The sequence below is a fragment of the Phasianus colchicus genome, chromosome 13 (genome assembly GCF_987193195.1).
Source record: "Phasianus colchicus chromosome 13, bPhaCol1.hap1.1, whole genome shotgun sequence".
NCBI lineage: Eukaryota > Metazoa > Chordata > Aves > Galliformes > Phasianidae > Phasianus > Phasianus colchicus.
Window position 1 is genome coordinate 1013316 of NC_143448.1, and position 20334 is coordinate 1033649.

Below are 20334 nucleotides of genomic sequence, written 5' to 3' on the forward strand. Positions count from 1 at the left end.
GTGCCTCACCACCCTCTGGCTGAAAAACTTCCTCCTCCTATCTACCCCAAATCTCCTATCTCAGTTTAAAACCATTCCCCCTTGAAGTCCTCCCTTGTCCACAGACTGGGGTTCTTTGCTGCAGGAATCAGCTGAGCAAAGAGATCTGCCTTGTTTTAGAGATCACGAACCAGAAATTCTGGATCTTAGAGCTGATCTCTTCCTTCCCATGTGCTTTCTCTGAGCCTCTCACTGAACCAAGCAAATGTATTCATGCAGCAAGCGGCTGAATAACCACGGCAACATGAAAGCGAGCAGCTTTCTTATATCATAAATCACTACAGAACAGCACTGGTCCCTCGTGGCATCGTAGAAGCAGGGTTTTTTCCCTTTTGCCTCCTACCTTCTACAGTTTTAATATTCCAGTTTCAAACCCACAGCGTGTATTTTTCGCTCTGATACATGGAAGGTGAATGGCTGAACCTTTGAATTACCAACATGCTGAGCATTTTGATCCTTTTATAGAGGAATGGGGATTAAACGCTCCTCACAGCCCGGCACAGTGCTGGTTGGTGCAGGGGCTGGCAGGCAGGAAACTGGGGCTGGGTGAGCTCCTTTCTGCAGAAGCATGCCAATGTGTTCCAGGAGAAGACCTTCTCTTTATTTAGGGTGTAAACACATTATCTCCTATGGCAAAATCAGAGCCTTCCATCAGAGGTTTCCTATGAAAGGTGGTACCAAGCCCTAAGCCCACATCACTCAGCCTGCCTCCTGCCTGGGAGGTTTGCTGGGGTTTCCCAGAAGGGAACAGCATCACAAAGAATCCTCAGATCTGCTCAGTGGGGTCTTGCTGGGACGAAGCAAACAGGGGAGTGCCCAAAATCCCCTTGGCCACTGATATCTCTACGCTTCCGGTCTTGCAGGAGATCTGTACAGTACTGAGACCCTCTGCAGCAACACTGTTTTTGTAGAGATTGCACTGTATTTGCCATACCCTATATCATCCTTGGGTCCTTTTCTTTGTAGATGAAAAAGACACATGTATGTAAATCTCAGGTGCGTACAGCCAGGTGGCAGAGCAGCTCACCACTCCTGCTAAGGTCACCCACCCCTCTGTGCACTGAGCCAGTCTGGAGGCGCAGTGTTTGATGAAAGCTCCGAAACACAGGAAGATTCAGAGTGTATCCACAGAGCACAACATGGGCACATTGGTGTGCCCCGGCACTGCAAACTTAAAGGAAGGAGAAGAAAGCTCAAAGGAGTTTGTATTCATGTTGTAAGCTCTGGAACATCATAGTGCTGAGCAGTGGGTTCAGGAAAACCTCATGAGATTCAGCAATGACACGTGCAAGTTCTGTATCTGGGGCATAGCAGCCCTTACTACCATTTCATGTTGGAGGATGTAAGGATGGAGCGCAGCCCTGCTGAAAAGGACCTCAGGGTACTGGTGGGTGGCAGCTGGACATGAGGCAGCAGTGTGCCCTCACAGCCACACAGCCAACCATATCCTGGGCTGCATCCAAAGCAGTGCAGCCAGCAGGGCATGGAGGGGATGTGCCCCTCTGCTCTGTGCTTGAGACCTCACCTGGAGCACTGCGTCCAGATGGGAGTGCTCAGTGCAGAAAGACACGGACCTGTTGGAATGCATCCAGAGGAGGCCACAAAAATGAGCCAAGGGATGGAACACCTCCCTACAGGGACAGGCTGAGAGCTGGGGCTGTGCAGCATGGAGAAGGGAAGGCTGCAGGGAGACCTGGGAGAGGCTTGTCAGCATCTAAAGGGGCTGAAAGAAAGAAGGGGATGACTCTTCAGCAATAACAGAACAAGGGGAAATGGTAAAGGAGGAAGAAGGGAAGGAAGCAGCATTCCCTGTGTCCAGCCTGAGGACAGAGCTGTGCTGGGAGGGGAGGGCAAGGCATGTGGAAGTGCTGCTCTGTGGAAAAAGCATGGATTCAGCAAAAGCTGAGTAGCACAGGACATTAAAAATTCACAAAGGCTACACTGAAACTCGCTCTCCAATAGGATAATTTTAACAAGCAGTGGCAGAGATGAATATTCCAAAGAGCAGGGCAGAGGAAAGCCTGCAGTCGAGCAGTTTTGTTGGATATTTGGGGGTTTATGTATCCGTGGTTCTCGATTTGCTGTGAGAAATCACAGGAGGTGGATTTCTGTGGGATTGTTTTTGCATTTTCCTTGCAGTTGGCTGTGCCAAGCTGTGGGGATCTGGGGCTCTCCTGCAGTTTGGTGCTGCAGAGGCTCCTGCTCTTCACCATGGGATACTGTTTTATGTATAATAGGGGAAAATGCATTGAAACATCCTTCCACTTGCTTAAAGCTGGAAAGCCTGATAACGGTCCTGTTTATTTTTTTTTCCTAATTTGAAATGATCCACTGGTAAAAAATTAAACAGAGAAGATATGAATGCTGCTCTTCTGTTAAAAGGTAGTTGAGAAAGAATGTGATTAAAGATGTCCTTGTTACATTTGCTGGAGCAGGAATTAATATTTGTTTTGTTTTGTTTCTCTTTGCAATCTTTCCAGAGCAGATGTGCCTTCCCTGCAGGGATGCTCTACTTCTGTGGTGCTCAGCTGCTTTGCAAAGCAAACAGATGAAAGCGCCTGGAAAGGTCTGCACACTGCTGGCTTAGAGACATTAAATACCTCTGGCAGAGCTGGGGCTCCTATCCCACCCAGGCTGAGTCACAGGGGATGCTAAGCATAGGGCTGGAGCTGCACATAGGACTGGAGCTCGGTATAGGGCTGGAGCTTGGCACAGGGCTGATGATGAGCATAGGTCTGGCACTGACAATAGTACTGGTGCCTATCAGAGATAGGGCTGGTGCTGAGAACATGGCTGGAACTCAGCATAGGGCTGGAGCTGGGCATAGGGCTGGTGCTGGGCACTGGGCAGACATTTGGCTGTGAAAATATCTGAGAGGGTCAGAAGCTTTTTTAAGGGAGAGCATAAATTTAGGAGCAAATGTCCTACAAATTCATGGGATCCAGAGGCTCTGCTGAGTCATGGAGCAAAGGAAACCTCCAAACAGCTGTGCCTGGAGGAGGTTTGGCCATGGACAAAGGAACCAATAGGAGAGGGACCATTGGACGGGAGCAGCAGTTTGTTTTAGAGCCTGTGACTTTTGTAATAGGGGTTTGGGACCATTGGCTTTCAAGAGCTCAAGGGGCTGGGCACTGCATGAGGCTAACTCCTGCTTTCTGAGAATGCAAATGGGAGATCTGCTTTCCAGATAAGATTAATTGACTGCCTTCATCCCTGCACAGCTTGTTAGCTGGGTGGAAAATCAGCGGTGCTGCCAGTGCAATCTGATTATTGCTCCATGGGGCTGCAGAAAGCAAGGAGTTTGTAGCTCTGTAATCCTCTGTAATTTCCTGCTAATTTGTCTACAGCCAACAGCTCTAGTGCTTCATCTGCACATTCAGGAAGGAAAAGAGCAGCAGTTAATGAGGAGGGTAATGGTTTGTTAATGCATAAAAATGAACTATTTGTTGAACAGGTAGCGAACAGCTATGGTACTTAATATTCTGATATACCTGCTCAAATATTAGATTTTCTCCTGCTATTGACTTTTAGCATATTTCCCATGGCTAGCGAATTTTCCCTGCAGAACAGTTAGCTTTAAGGCACTGCAGGAGATGGGTTCTGTTCTTTTTTAGCAAGCTTTTCTTGGGAGAACGTTACCTTAAATGGAAGCTGGGAGGTCAGAATGTGCAGCTGTTGGGATTGCTGCAGCAGGCTCAGTTACCAACAGGCCTGAGCTACTTCATCTCCTGTTTTTCTGTAGCGCACTGATAGCTTAAGGCAGTCTGTAGGCTACTACTCTACTAAGCAGCAATTGCATTGACCGTGACCAGGCTGTTTGTACACTGGCAAAGTCTGATCCCAGCATTTAATTAATGAAAGAATGGGAATTTCTGTGGATTGTGTTCAGAAAAACGATGGTGTAATATCCAAAGCCAAGGTATGGAGTGAGAGCAGGAAAAAAAAGCACATTTAAATCAGCTCGTTACAGCAGGGTGAGGGTTATCTGGAAAATCAAAAGAAGTAAAACCTTAACAAAAGGCAACAGGAGAGCATGTGCTCCATCCCTCTTGCATGTCTCCTGCCTACCAGCCTACATCTGATTTCTATCTATAGCTCCCATTAAAACTAATTTCAAAATTACTTATAATTCCGGGACGACAAAAGGCTTGATTTGAAGATAAAGGCTGAGCGGCTCGGTGACTGTGCTGGCATGCTAATGGGCACTGCTGGGTGCCTGGCATTGCTGGTGAATGAGGTCCAGCTGTCCAGTCTGACTATAAGAGAAGTCTGCATTTTTCCTCAGGCCACGTCCCAGAGCGAAGATTGCCAGCCAGAGCTGCTGCGTGTGCAAAGGAAGGAAGTCAGCCAGCTTCAGACTTTGAGGAGACAGACCAGAGAAACGTGTAAGACAAGGGAAACTGGACCCTCATTTCTTTTCAGAGCAGAAGGGAAGAGTCTTCCTCTTGGCCCAAAGTGCCCCTGAGCAACAAGTATAGGACTCTGGATATGGAAAGAGGACAGGATGAGGATAAGGTATCAGACCTAGGAACAAGCAGCCACTTTAAATTGATCCAACCAAGGACTCAAAGAAAGGAGAAGGATGTTAGTGGCTGGGGACTCCTCTCTGCAAGGCACCGAGGCTCCTGTGTGCCACTTGGATAATCTCTCCAGAGAGGTTTACTGCCTGTCGGGAGCCCGCATTTTTGACTTCAAGAGGTTACTGAGTATGACAAAGTGAGGGGACTGCTGTCTGCTGCTTCTGCTCATTCAAATGGGGTCACTGGAGGCTGCAACGAGGAAATTACAAAATATTAAAAGAGACCTCATGTCCCATGAGAGAATGTTGAAGGGTTCGGGAATACATTTAGTTTTCTCTTCCATCCTCCTGGTTGGTCACTGGGCAGAAGGAAGAAGACAGGCCAGTTGAATGAATAGCTGTGAGGATGGTGTCATGCTCAGGGTTTTGGGTACTATAACCTCAGACACAGTTTCAATCCTTTGATAGACCAGTCATGTTGACACCAGATGAGACACAACTGACCAGGAGGGGCAAGAATGTTCTGAGCAGCAAGCTGGCTGGGCTCATCACCAGAGCTGTAAACTAGAGTTGATGCAGGAAGGGAATGGTCTTTTAAGTAAAAGAGAAGGATTGAGGAATGCTGTCACTTCTGGAAGCAGCAGGGGAAAACCTCAGATTCGTCCCAAAGGAATCTGGGAGAACTCCTCCAAGAAGGTTACACAGCTGATAATCCAGCTGAAACGCCTCTGCACCAGTCATACAGGGTGGGAAATAAGGAGGGGAATCGGAAGCCACAGTGCAATTAGGAAGCTATGATCTAATTGCTATCACGGAAACGTGGTGTGGCAAATCATACAACTGGAACACTGCAGTCGAGAGCAACACGCTTTTCAGAAGAGAGAGGGAGGGAAGGAGGGTGGGGGAGTTGCCCTCTGTATTAAGAAGTGGATAGACTGTGAAGAGCCAAAAAACTGTCACCAACAGGTTGAGAGTTTGTGAGTTAAAATTAGGGACCAGACCAACAAAGTTCAACTGTTTGCTGGGGCCACCTGGTCAAGGGGTGCCAGTTGATGACGCTTTCTTGCTTCAGCTACAACAGGCATTGCACTCACAGGCTCTCATCCTGATGGGGATTTCAACCATTTGGATGTCTGCTGGGAAAGTAACACAGTGAGCTGCAAGCAATCTAGGAGACTCCTGGAGTCTTGACGGTAACTTTCTGACCCAGGTATTGGACAGACCAACCAGAGAAGCATTACTAGATCTGTGCTCACCAATGAAGAAGTCATTAAAGAGATAAAGACTTTTTACATGGTCTGATAGTGATAGGACATGAAGGATTTAGGTTAGGTATTAGAAGACTTTTTTTTTGCTCAGTGGGCAGTGAGGCCCCATCCTTGGAGGTGCCCGAGGCCATGGATGGAGCTCTGGGCAGCCTAAGCTGGTGGGGGCACCCAGCCCACAGCTGGGGGCTGGATCTCTAGTATTTAAGGTCCCATCCAACTCAAGCCATCCCACAATTCTGTGACTCTATGTTTCTATGATCTGCTGCAGAGCAGAAAGCAAAAGAACAAAACTGACTAAATAGGTTTTGTAATGAAATTTGTTTTGATGTGAAGTACCTCCATCATATTTGAGAAGTCGTGGCTGTCTGGTGTGGTCCCGGATGACTGGAGGAAGGGTCACGTCACTCCCATTTACAAGAAAGGGAACAAGGAGGACCCCAGGAACTACAGGCCGGTGAGTCTCACCTCTGTGCCTGGGAAGATCATGGAACAGATCATCCTGGATGACATGCTTGATCACATGAGGAAAGGGCGTGTGATCCGTGACAGCCAGCACGGCTTCACCAGAGGAAGGTCATGCTTGACCAAGCTGGTGGCCTTTTATGATGGAGTGACGGCATCGGTGGACAAGGGAAAGGCGACCGATGTCATTTACCTGGACTTGAGCAAGGCCTTTGACATGGTCCCCCACCACATCCTTCTCTCCAAAATGGAGGGATGTGGATTTGATGGGTGGACCACTCGATGGATAAGAAACTGGTTGAAAGGCCGCAGACAGAGGGTGGTCATCAATGGCTCTATGTCCAGGTGGAGGCTGGAAACGAGCGGCGTCCCCCAGGGGTCTGTCTTGGGACCGGTGCTCTTTAACATCTTTATCAATGACATCAATGACAGAATCGAGTGCACCCTCAGCAAGTTTGCTGACGACACCAAGCTGAGTGGTGTGGTTGACACGGTTGAAGGACGGGATGCCATTCAGAGGGACTTCGAGAGGCTAGAAAGGTGGGCCCGGGTGAACCTGATGAGGTTCAACACAGCAAAGTGCAGAGTTTTGCACTTGGGCCGGAGGAATCCCAAGCATCCCTACAGACTGGAAGGAGCAGTGCTTGAGAGCAGCCCTGTGGAGAAGGACCTGGGGGTCTTGATAGACGAAAAACTTAACATGAGCCAGCAGTGTGCCCTTGCGGCTCGGAAGGCAAATGGGATCCTGGGCTCCATCAAAAGAGGGGTGGCCAGCAGGGACAGGGAGGTGATTGTTCCCCTCTACTCTGCTCTTGTGAGGCCCCATCTGGAATACTGCGTCCAGGTCTGGAGCCCCCAGTACAAGAAAGACAGGGAGCTGTTGGAGAGGGTCCAGAGGAGGGCCACGAAGATGATCAGGGGACTGGAGCACCTCCCCTGTGAGGACAGGCTGAAGGAGCTGGGCTTGTTCAGCCTGGAGAAAAGAAGGCTGTGGGGTGACCTCATTGCAGCCTTTCAGTACCTAAAGGGAGCCTACAAACAGGAGGGAAATCAACTCTTTGAAAGGGTGAGTGACAGCAGGACAAGGGGAAATGGTTTTAAGCTGAGGGAAGGGAGATTTAGGTTGGACGTCAGGGGGAAATTCTTTACGGAGAGAGTAGTGAGGTACTGGAACAGCTGCCCAGAGAGGCTGTGGATGCCCCGTCCCTGGAGGTGTTCAAGGCCAGATTGGACGGGGCCCTGGGCAGCCTGGTCTAGCATTAGGTGGGATGGTTGGTGGCCCTGCGTGTGGCAGGGGGGTTGGAGATTCATGATCCTTGAGGTCCCTTCCAACCCTGGCAATTCTGTGATTCTGTGTAATTCTGTGATACCTTAAGTTTCTGAAGGAGAGCTGATCTTTGTTGCTGGGTAGATAACTTGAGACGGAATGGGCTGGCTGTCTGAGGAGTGTCCTCTGCTATTTTGTGACTTATGTCTCTCTATGGAACGCTCTGAGTGCAGAGAGAGAAGAAATGGGAGGTAAACATTTCCAGATGCGAGGGGATTGTATGGGAACAACTCATTGCTCCCATCAGCGGCCACGGCCACCGTTAGGAAATATACAGAAGTGCTTCAAACAGAACTTGGTGGTGGTGGGAACACCAGTCTGACTCCAGGACATCTGTGTGCATAACTCAGCCTGGTGTCATCCTTTGGCAAAAGATCTGGGCTGGGTGACAGCTAACTGCCATGAGCAGTAAGGTGATTTTGGAGTCATTTAAAGCGTTCTTTTCACTAGGAAATTTCCATAATCCTAGCAATGAATTTCTTCCTCCCACTGACCTCAGGTGGATGAAGGTCCCATTCTGAAGCCAGGCTTGCTGGCTTTTGTACCTACACATAACTCAGAGAAAGAAAAAAAAAGAGCAGTTGTTTTTGTTCACAGGTCACAGTAATCTGATTTTCTTACCCATAGTTCTGTTGGAGCTTGAACAATAAGCAGGACTGAAGCATTTTAGTGACCATACAGTAATAAAAATAAGGAACAAAATGTATTTCTAATATTGCTAGGTAATATATGAGCAGTTCCAACTGGACTTAGCAAACAGTATCTTACTTTGTAGTTGCTTTAAACTCTTTGTATATCTGAGTGAATTTCCAAATACTCAGCCAACACACTTGCTGTAGTTTGGAGGATTTATGCCCTGGCTTTATTTTCCCCCGTTTCATCAGTGGGTGGGAACAGTCTGACTGCATGGGTTAGAAAGCACCAAAGCTGCTCCCGGACTCGTCAGGTTGTTACAATGACAAATGGAGCAATGGTAAAACCCCCGCAAGGCAGCCTGATGATCTCCATCACACCCTCCTCTCCCTAGTTAGTGTTAACTTTGATGGCTCTGTGTGGCTGGAAATTCGCTTTGGCCTTCGCCTGTGATTGAATTATTTTGAGAAGCTGGAGTGCGAAGAAGATGGTGCACTGCAGGAGGAATGATTGCAGAGCAGCTGTGCCCAGTTATCTCTTTCCTCAGTCGCTCGGTGCCTGCACACACGGTTTCTGGCTGGTGGCATTCACCCTTGCTGACAGCTCAGGTGCTGACCCACAGGACTGGGTTTCGCCCCTTGGAGGTGCAGTGAGCAGGTGCAGCAGGTTGCTGGCCTTTAGTCGGCTCATCCGTGTGAAAAAGTGGCCGTGGTTTCTCTGGGTCTGATAGATACTTACTTTGTTTAACGAGATTGGTGCAGAGTCTCAATTTTTTCTATTACCCTTCTTACCCAAAGCAGAACTGCGTTCTAAAGGCTGAAATGCCTCCACTGGAGCTCCTGCAGGTAGAGCTCCTGGTGGTAAGACGCTCATCCAACTGGAGAGTTCCTATCTCATAACAGCTTTCAGGAAAAGCAGGTTCCAGAGATGTATCCACCCTCGGTGAGAGCAGACACTGCTGCTGTCAGGACAATCTTGCTTTGCTGTGGCTGTTGATAAGACTGTTCCTGAAGCGCAGCATCTCCTTTGGCTCTTATCACAGACGTGTCCATGGTGTTGTGTGCACCATCCTCCCTGCACAGGATTTTCACCACTTCAATCTGACCTCCTACAACGCAGCCCCTCTGCTTTCTCTTATCACTCAAGCTCCTTGAAGCTGTCCCTGTCTGCTGTCTCCAGTATCATGCTGCTCCCAGCCTGTGTTGCAATTATAGATATGCAGCCCTGGGATGACCTCGTTACTCTGCCTTGCTTTTACCTTCTATGTTTGCAGGCAGGTATTTAAGCTGCACTAAAGAACAATCAGCTTTAAGCTGGCTGCTGCTGATGGTGTTATCTAGTGGGGAATTAATGTCTCCAGTACTGTTTGCCAGTCAAAATTACACATTTCCCTATTCACATTGTGTGGGGTCTTCAAAAAGACAAATGAAATTTACTGTCACCTCCTTCTTCTCCTAGATCCCTCACTCACCCATCAGGTCTTTGTGTTCTTAAACGCCACGGGGCCATTCCCACACTGGTGCTGCAACAAGCCTTCAGCACACAGATTTGTGCTGTGATTCTGTTGCAGTGCATCACTGTGACGTTGCCACCCCGTGCTGCTGGAGCTGCAGGCTGCCGTGGGGCTGCTGCTCGCTGATTGACTCTTGCAACCAGATAAATAAACCTCGGAAAAGCTAAGGAGGAGTAAAGTGAAATAGACGTGTTATAAGAAAGAAACTAGGTAAAGGAAAATGCTTTTTCCTGAATCTTCCCAGCACCATTTACTGAGTCTTTTGCAGGAGAGTGGGCTGTAAACTCAGATTAAAGCACTTTACTGAAAAAAGTCGCCTGACTTTACAGTTTCTCTTTCCGAGCAAGCCGACATAAAGAATTTCCTGAGAGATTAACTCTGCCTGCCCTTCATGAGGAAGCATAGCTTTGAGGTGAGCAAGTGCTGATTTCAGGTTTGCAGCAAAAAGTACAGAACAGTTCAGACCTCCTGGAACAGAATAATTACTATCCTTTTGAGCTTGGTGCTAACAGACATGCAGTCGTTGCCAGTCAGGGTTGATCAGCCCTTGTTCCTGGTGAGGACACTGAATCAGAGCACCGTGGTGGCATTGCTTGTCCTGTGTGCAGAGGTGGATGTGACTCGTGTGAATGGGGCCATTGCTCTGGGCGCAGCCTCTAAATGCAAAAGAGCATCACCATTGTGCATCCACGTATGCAAGAGCATCCAAGTACCACTGCCTGCTCCAGCTGGGATATTTTGAGCAATAAGCACTTGCTTAAATATCTCCCCCCACCACATGGTTTGTTTTTTTGCCTTCATATACCTGCTATCATTAAACAAAGTACTTTTTTCCAGATGCTCTCACGTTTGGGTCTTTTCTTTGCCATTGAACATGTGTCCCAAAGCTGGACTGAAGCCCACAGTGCCTGAGTACCCAGTGCTCTGAGACAGAACTTCATTGGGCAGTGAGCCCTGATCCTGTGGAATGTATTAGGGGATGGTGCACCATCATTCTGCAACCTTTCTGCAGAAATGAGTTCATGTTTTGGAGAAGGAACGCAGCCGAGGGCACTCTGTAGACACTGTTCTGCTCAGAAAATTATACCCTTTTCACCCATGGTTGTTTGAGATTTTGTTCTCCTGCTGTGTTCCTTTTGTAATTGCCAATTAAACAGATATCCAAGAGTCAATTCATCACCACTCTAACTTCAGGCAGGCGAAAGTGGGTTAGCATTTAGCAATGCAAATTTGTTTTAGGAACAGCAGACTTATTTAGTTCAGAGAAGAATTATTGAGGTGTATGTGGTAAGTTGGCTAATTCTGTCCTTGAGCATCATTTCCTGAGAAAGCAGCGACAGGATTTATAGCTAATTCGGTTAAATAATAAATGATATCTTCTCCTGCTGCAAAGTTGTCAGCGTTTCCAATCTACAAACTTCTGAGGCTGTGAATGGCGGAGCTCTTGGCGGTAGTCGACATGTGGTCAGATCTTTACAGCTGCAGGTTATTTTTTGGTCTGAGTTGGGAGCAGAGCACCTTTCCCACCGACAGCAGCCATCTCCAGGGCCACCCCACAAGGAGGTGAGGATGGCAAAGTACCCCATGTGTTCTCATGGCTGGAGGGGGCACCAACACAAACCTGTGAGAAGGAGTTTGCCAGTGAGTTTGCTGCTTGCTGCTCCAGGTCTTGGTGCCCAGGAGAGCACTGCTAAACCTCTGCCTTGTGACTTCTTCAATAGGACCGGAGGTGATGGCTTTAAGATGCACCAGAGGGCTTTCAGGTTGGTTATTAGGGGGAAAAAAATCTCATTCTTCCGATACCTGGTAAGGCACTGGCACAGCTGCCCAGAGAGAAGGTGGAGGCACCATCCCTGGAGATGTTCAAGAAACACGGAGATGTGCATTGAGTGACGTGATTCAGTAATGTGGTGGGGATGTGTTGGTGTTTGGACTTGATGATCTTAGTGATCTTTCCAACCTTAATGATTCTGTGATTCCATGATTCCTTTGTGTGCTGCAGCTCTGCCAAGCAGGCACTGTGAGCTGTCCCGTATGGCCAGGCAGATGGATCCTGTACGTCACCACCTCCCTGCCAAAGCAAAGGCACAACATTAAGGTTACACAGCCCTTATGTGTTTAAACAGTTGGCAGCTGAAGCAAAATGTGCCGTGTTATGTTTGTTAGCTGCTGTTTTGCGTTTCTGTCCAGTCTGGTGTTGGAGAAGATGGAATGCAGGTGTTACTGCGGAGTCTGTCACTAAGCCCAGCCCAGGCCCTTTCTGTGTGTGTTAAACATCCCTTAGTGAGCATCCTGAACATATGGCAGGCAGAATGCTCCTCCATTTATTTTATGTAATTAAATTTTAGGATGCAGCTCGCAAGCTCTTTCTCTTTGGGCTTGCTTTGGGTTAATTAACCCAATTAGTTGCAAACAGCCAGTGTCTCTGCACCCGGGAGCAATGTGGCTGTCCCTGCTGCTGCTGGAGACCCCAGAAATCCCCGTGCAGTGTATTGGCCCTGCCTGCAGGACAGGTCCTGCAGAACCAGCTGGAGACCCTCTGAGATCCCATGTGGGAACAGGTCTTGGTTTCACATCACTTTGCCCCTTCCTCACACTGTGTGTTGCTGTTTACAGATGATGGGAAGCTGTCCCTGGAGGAGTTCCAGGCCTTTTTTTCTGATGGGACGCTCAACGAGGAGGAACTCGAGAAGCTCTTCCACACCATCGACTCAGACAACACAAAGTAAGTTCCCCCCCATCCCACAGAGCTGGGGCAATGTGTTTGGGTGCCCCAGAGGGGATGCAGGCATGCAGTCCCTTTTGCCAAACATTGCAAAGTCTCCATTTCTGCTGGGTCTGTGTCTTGTCATGGTGGCTCCTTTTCTCTTTGTGTTTTTTGTTGTTTGTTTTTGTTTTCCAGGCTGTTTTCTTTCATGCAGTTTGATCTCTGTGATATCTGAAGTGATGCTTAGTGTTACCTGGAGGACATTTAAATGGCCCTTTTGCTTTTCCATTCCATTTAAAAGCCTTGCTGCACTGTAAAAGGTAACAGTGTGAATCTGCGAGCTCCACCCTGCCCATCTATCTTGCCCACAGCAAATAGAGAGGATTTAGGACCTGCACTGCTTTCTTTACCTCCCAGCCCTGCAGTCCTCACTGTGGGCACCTTGCCCTGTTCTGGGCCTACGTGGCCATACTTCTGTCTGCACAGAGCCCAGACATGGGGATGAATCCCACAGCAATACAACACTTACTGTCCCACAGGGACATGATGGGTGGGAGGCAGCAAAGTGTGCTTTGGTTTCACAGTGCACCAAAGATGAGGCTCAGTGAGGCACCTGGCTGCCCCCACTGTGCACAGAGATGCAGCCTGCTGGGTTATTTCTTTTTCCAAGAGGAATCATACTTCAAAAGCCTGCATTGATGAGGCTGCTCAGAAATCCAAATGAAAGCCAATACTGAGTCATATTCCAGAGAGACAACTATTCCTCCAGAGAAAATCCACCCAAAGTAAAGAAGATGAAAAGAGAATCTTATTTCAAATGAGTGCAGCAAGCACTTGGAAAAATAATAGCATGGTTAATTGCAGAGCCCATAGGTGAACGAAGCCTAGCAGGTGAGCGAAGCCTCCAGACCCTGCCTTACCTGTGTGTGTAGTGGCCACCAAGCTCAGCAGTGCCCGACACCCGTGTGATACATACTACTCATCAGCTAATTAGAGAAACTTCAGGGGCTTTGTCACTAACGTGGGCTGGGAATGACTCGTCTATTCCAAAGCTTCCTCTTCAGCTGATGCTGTGAGAGCAGCCGAGTGCCTTGGATTTTGGTGTAAAAAAATAACACTAGAGCCATGAGATTTGGAAGTGTGAGCCATCAATAACATTTACTATCATAAAGGTGAATGAGGCATGCTGCCTCCTTCTCTGTGTGCCTGTTTATCCAGGTGATATCCATAGCATCACCTAGGCATGCCTGTTTGCATTTGGCTTAGAAAGAATGTGGGCTCCTAAGCTGAGGCATGTGAGGACAATATGAAGTTTATCTTTCCAAAAGGCCATTTGAATTTGAATTATTTGTTATTTGAAAGAGGAATTTAATTCATCTTTAACGCTGTTTTTTAACTTCCCCCATCTCATACTGCTCATTGAGTTTTCTTGGTGTACAGAGAAAAGTTTTCCATGAAAACTACCTTACAGCTAGAGTGGAAAATGAAGAAAGTTATGTTCCTACTGATTGTTAGTAATTGCTATCGCCACTTAAATTGCAAAATGTGGACTTGATTTCCTGGAGCAGTTCTGGGAGCAGGAGAACTGTCTTACTTGTGTAGACAAAATGCATATCTGTGCTAGTGTCTTTACTTGGTTTGGTTGAGAAGGGTGTGGAAAGCAGAATAGTTGGGCAGGTGGGTGGAAGATGGGGTTGGCCTATAATGCAGGAGCAGCCATGGCTCAGAGAGAGGTAGTTCCTTCGGGAGCACAGCACCCAGCACAACACCTGGTTGTCAGCAGGGTGCAGTTAGGAGAGCGCAGAACCAAAATGAGACACCCAAAAGCAGCCAAGGGATTTGTGGGACTTCATTCTTCCTGATGGCCTTGGAAAAGTCTCCAGGAGATCAGTGATGTGGCTGGATGGGCCTGAGTGAGGAGCATGGCTTTGTGTAGATGCAGTTATGGGATGGCACCATATTCCATGATCCTACTCCAGGGTCAGTTCTTGGCTCAAAATACAGCAATATTGCTATTGCATTCTTGGTGTGTAGTGTTGGCAGAGGTAGAAAAATTCCCTATCTGCAGCAAAGCCCTCCTGCTGTCCTCATCCATGCTGGTTATTGCATCTGGCAGTAGGAACAGCAAAATCTGTCACATACTTCAATTGCTTTTGGCAACTTATATTCAGAATCCTGCTGTTGCTGAAAAGAGATGATCAAGTGGTGTTTTCCTCTCCGTGGTGAACACTCCCTTCAGCCTTCCTTCTTCCCATTCAAAGTAGGAGGCAAAGCAAGACGCTGCCAGGGATTGATTTGTCACTTGTGGTGTTGGCTGCTCACCCAGGCTTTGGCAGTGCTTTGTGGGGAATTGCCTGAAAACTAATGGGATGGTAATGATACGTTACCACTGATATCAATGTCATCAGAAATGCACAAATTATGTGTATAATGCACAAGCACATATGCACACACATTTAAATATATATATTCATATAGATCTTTGATTTAGCTGCAGAACAAGGCTTTAGAAATCATTCTCACCTGGGAAATGCTGCGCTATTTGCATTTGTTTACTCCTCCTGATGTTCCCTGAGCTGCGGGGCAGCTGTAGGGCACAGCCTCCAGAACTACAGTGTGCCCGTATGCATTGCACACCCAAGGAAAGCAGCAGCCTCTTACCAACGTGGGGCTGGGGACAGCTGTGCAAGCCAGGCAGGTGCCCAGGCACTGGGAGTGAGTTCATGCAGCACAGAGCTCCTCTGATATCAGATCTTCTGAAAATACTACCGTGCCCTGCAGCCAGCTTGTAACTCTCCTGGCCGCCATTGCCCCACTGCAGCCCTGTGGTGCAACCCAAGGATCAGACTCCATTAGTACCTCACTGCTCCAGGCGAGGTCTCCAGCACAGAGCAGAGGGGCACATCCCCTCCCTGCCCTGCTGGCTGCACTGCTTTGGGTGCAGCCCAGGATACGGTTGGCTGTGTGGCTGTGAGGGCAGACTGCTGCCTCATGTCCAGCTGCCACCCACCAGCACCCCGAGGTCCTTTTCAGCAGGGCTGTGCTCCATCCTTACATCTTCCAGCTTGTACTAATAGTGGGGGTTGCCACAACCCAGGTGTAGACCTTGCACTTGCCTTTGTTGAACCTCATGAGGTTCTCCTGGGCCCACTCTCAAGCCTGTCTATGTCTCTCTGGATGGCATCCTGTCTCTCAGGTGCATCAGCTGCACCACACAGCTTGGTGTTGTCCATGAACTTGCTAAGGGTGCTTGATGCCACTATCAATGTGACTGCTGAAGATATTAAAGGACATCACTCCCCTGAGGGACACCTAATCCTGTCCTAACACTAAGTGTCTCATTGTATTTGTATGTACCCTGGGGCTCTTCCATGCCATAAAACCATTCCTGGAGGGAGGAGGGAGATGTGGGGGTCTGACCTGGTGGTGGGCTAGCAGTGCTCCATGGACTTCCATCAGCAGGGCTGTGTCCCCACAGTGATGCTCATCCCTTGTGGCAGAAGAGGAGAGGTCAGGTGTGGCTGTTAACCAAACTAATTTAGCCCTAGCAGGGGATTTTAACAATTCCTTTTGTATCACATACATTTTTCATAGCTGCAGAGGAGAGTCTTTGGGAAGAGATGTGTGCACTGGAGCAGGACTCCTCCGATGAGCTGTACATGTCCATTCACAGGGAGCCAGAACACAGCATTAGCATTCTGCTGCACTACCATTCATTATCTCCTAGCTAGGCTTACAGCTATTCTTTTAATTGCTTTATCCTCTTCACCCTCTCTAAATGAGCTCTTCTCTCCAGTGGCAAGCACTAGAAAAGCTGGGAGCGTGCACGCTGTATAATTAACAGAAGCAGTACTACTTCTCAGAAGCCTTTAGCAGCTTCCCCAGCCTTCTACTTTTTCTGGAGGACTGTGACAAATGCAAGAACAACAGTGCTTGGGCTTTGTCTACACCGAATCCTGCAGCATGCAGCCTTGTGGTGCAGGGCTGTGCCAAGGCCCCCTTAGATGTGCCCAGCTTTATTGGGCACAGCAGCTCCACAGCTGCTTGCAGGCTGCTTGCAGCAGAGCAAACAAGATGAGACACATCTGTATTTTGCGCAATTTAAATTGTGCAGAAGCTGTTAGGATGGTGTTAGTGCTAATGAGCAGAAGTGAGATGCCATGTGCGGCTGTGACATGGAGCTAATTGCTGTGCTGTGTGCAGCCAGAAGCTCCCAGACCAGAATAATTGCTTGTGTGGATGAGTTCTGCTTCTTTGATAGTTTGATTGCACTGATAACCAAAGATCAAAATAGTTTTAAGTTGGAGTCTGTGCAAGCATGTAGGACTGTGAAGCTTAGTGTTCTACAATAATCCAAGAAGACAGGGAGGAGTAAGGTGCTGCTGGGAATCTGAGCTGCTGCTGGTCTCCAGGAGAGGGGTGTCCAAAAACCATTTGGGGATGTATATGAGAAATAAGGCATCCTGGTGAAAATGGAGATGAAGGCAAAGGAGTTCAAAACGTGTTCTGAATATTCATCACAGAACAGCTTGTAAAGAAGTTCATTGTGTTCAAACTGAAGTTGTGCTTTTTGGTTCCACTGAGGGACAACCCAAGCAGAAATGGAACTTGGCATCAGCTCAAGGTCCATCCTCTCAAGAACACGAGGTTCCTTACAGACTGGAAGGAGCAGTCCTTGACAGGAGCCCTGCAGAGAAATCCCTGGAGGGTCCTGGTGGCTGAAAAATTCAACCTGAGCCAGCAGTGTGCTCTTCCAGCTCAGAGGGGTGGCCAGCAGGGACCAGGGAGGTGATTGTGCCTCTCTACTCTGCCCTCATGAGATCCCATCTGCAGTACTGTGTCCAGGTCTGGTGCCCCCAGTGCAAGAAAGACAGGGAGCTGTTGGAGAGGATTCACATGAGGGCCACAAAGATGATCAGAGAGCTGAAGCACCTCCCTACGAATACAGGCTGAGGGAGCTGGGCTTGTTCAGCCTGGAGAAAAGAAGGCTCCCTGAAGGGAGCCTACAAACAGGAGGGGAATCAACTCTTTGAAAGGGGAGATAACAGCAGGACAAGGGGAAATGGCTTTAAGTTGAGGGAGGGAAGATTTAGGCTGGATGTCAGGGGGAAGTTCTTTGCTATGAGAGTGGTGAGGTGCTGGAACAGCTGCCCGGAGAGGCTGTGGATGCTGCATCCCTGAAGGTTTTCAAGGCCAAGTTGGATGAGGTCCTGGGCAGCCTGGTCTAGTATAAAATGTGGAGGTTGGTGGCCCTGTGTGTGGCAGGGAGGTTTGATATTCATGATCCTTGAGGTCCCTTCCAACCTGGGCCATTCTGTGATTCTGTGATTCTGTTCCTGACAAGCACAGAGCCCGGCCAGTACTGGACAGCCCTGGTACCTCTCATTCTGCAGCAGCCGGGGTTTCTCCCGCTCCTGGCATTGTGTTTCTTGGTTCTGTTACCACCCACACTTTGTCTTCCATAGACCTGCTTGAGTTCTGCATCCATCTGATGAGGGGGCACTGAGGCAGAGAGGGGCTGAGCTGTCCTCCCAGATCTGAACAGAAAGCCCTTCCACTTTGGGGCAAGGAATGTTCATTATGATTGAGTGTTTTTTCCTGTTTTTCCTTCCCTAATCTTGGCTGTTTGCATTGCAAACCTGATTCAGTGTAGTGCTGGTTTTGTCTGGAAGCTAAAGCCCACGCTTGCAGGGATGGATGTACGCATTGAAACCAATTTCTGTATATTGAATGTTCTCAATTAGCTCTCTGGGAAAGAAACTGCAGCTCACATAATCAGCTGAGATTTTGATTAACCTATTCAAAAGACAGTTCCAGTCTCTTCAGAAAGGGACAAAATGATTGCATGAAAATTATATGTCTGGATCTAATTTCTGGCTCTCAGCAGCCTGGGCACTTGGTGGGCTTTGTACAAGATGTTTCTGAGCTCTAGGCCATTCTCCTCTGTGACTGCAACTTTCTTGCATAGTCCACACTATGCTGAACTTCTCCTAGGAGTTAAGGAATGCTTGGTGCCAACATTGGTGCTCAGCTCACTGGGAATGTCCTCAGGAGGAACAGGAAGCTGGAAAAACAGCACAGCAGGTCATCTGAAAAGACATTTGAGTGTATGTTGCTATCTCTAATGCTTCCTCCAGGCATTCCCAAGCAGCCTCTGCATGGCAGAGCCCAGCTAACACAGCAGCAGCATGAGGACTGTGGGCAGCCTTTGCTGCGCTGACATCACGAGCAGTGTCACCAACCAGTTTCCCAGCTGGAACTGGAGTTGACTTCATATTTTTCATATTTTGTGGGGCTGCTCTGCATCAGATGTTTCTTTTTCCAGACAACAGAAAAACACCATGATCTTGCCTTAAAAACAGAAGTGACTAAGATATCTGGTTCTAACCAGCTGCTTGCGTTTGACTCATGCAGGCATTCAGAGAGATTGCAGCTTTTTGGTTCAAACTCCAGCATTGTGTATTTATCCATGTGCTTTCTCTGAAGGAGTGAGGGCATCTGGCTGCTGCTGGGGGAAGCACCAGCTGCCCAGAGGCTGAACCAGGAGAGAGGCTCTTTACATCATCTTTTTTAGTGGCAGGAGAAGCACATGAGAAACAAAGATGTGGGTTAAAAAGCCAGGAGGGTGTTCTTTGCTCTCCTGCTGGCTCCCTGCAGGCTGTATGCCGTGGATCCTAACCTTCATCTCTGCTGCTCAGAGTCCTTCCTCTGTTCCTTGCAGCTGTGGTTTTGAGAAAGTAAGAAAACATTTGAAAAAGCAAGAAAAAATGCATTGTATTGCCCACATCCATAAGACTGCAGACAGCTGAGGTGAGAAGGCTGAGTGCAGAGGATTGCACTGCTGGCATGTGGCGGGTGGCACTGCATTAGTTAATGAGAGCTGTTCATCTCATGAAATCACATCCGGTGAGTACAGGCGTATGTATCAAGCAGAAGCAGGCAGAGTGTTACACATTTCCCTTTGTATTTGGTACTGGTGAGGCCACATCTCGAGTGCTGTGTTCAATTTTGGGCCCCTTACTACAGAAAAGACATGGAGGTCCTGGAGTCTGTACAGGGAAGGGAGCGGAGCCGCGAGGGGTCTGAGCACAGCGCTGTGGGGATGGGGTGGGTCAGCGTGGAGAAGAGCAGCTGAGGGGAGAGAGAGCTCATGGCTCTGCAGCCCTGACAGGAGGCTGTGGGGAGGGGATGTCAGCCTCCCAGGTGACAGCGATAGGGTGGGAGGTGGTGGTGTCACTTGAGGGTCAGGTTGGGTATTGGGAACAATTCCTTCTCCCCGAGAGCAGTGATGCGGTGGCACAGCTGCCCAAGAGGTGGGGGAGTCACCGTCCCTGGAGGTGTCCCAGAGCTGTAGGGATGTGGCACTGATGGATGTGGGCATGGTGGGGGTGGGCTGAGGTTGGACCTGGGGATCTGAGAGGTCTTCTCCAACCTCAGTGATTCTGTGATTCTATGTTTCTTCATCCCAAAAAAGATTGGTGACTGATACCATTACCAGTTTGTGCAAAATCAGAGAACCCCTCTGCCCAAAAATAGGGAAAGTATTTCATTGGTTTTCATTTAATGCTTTGGTTTGAATATTGAGCTAAAAAATATATAAGATGAGGATAAAACCATGGATAAGCAGCCTCTCATTTGATCAGATGGGTGCACACAGCCCTTTCCTGTCCTCCACAGCTGGAAGCTGAGCAGTCACAGCAGGCAGGGAACACACAGCCTGTATTCAGTGTGGGCACCCCTCCTGAAAGGTGTTCCCTGCAGCAAACAGGAAAATAATCCGAGGCTTAATCAATGTCAAAGTGTCAACCCTCCTCCTGGGAGTTACCTGAAGTTGCAATTAAACCTGCCTTTTCTTGTCTTTGGTGC

At 48.5% G+C, this 20334-nt stretch overlaps 1 protein-coding gene across 6 annotated transcripts in view; it reads left to right on the plus strand.

Annotated features, from left to right (window-relative positions):
- NECAB2 (N-terminal EF-hand calcium binding protein 2) overlaps positions 1-20334 on the plus strand; it is a 55223-nt gene that overhangs the window by 16329 nt on the left and 18560 nt on the right. For all 6 annotated transcript variants that reach the window (XM_090149683.1, XM_031614932.2, XM_090149681.1 and 3 more), the window contains exon 3: positions 12378-12486. In XM_090149683.1, coding sequence (XP_090005809.1) covers positions 12378-12486 — 109 coding nt within the window. The remainder of the gene's footprint in view (positions 1-12377; positions 12487-20334) is intronic.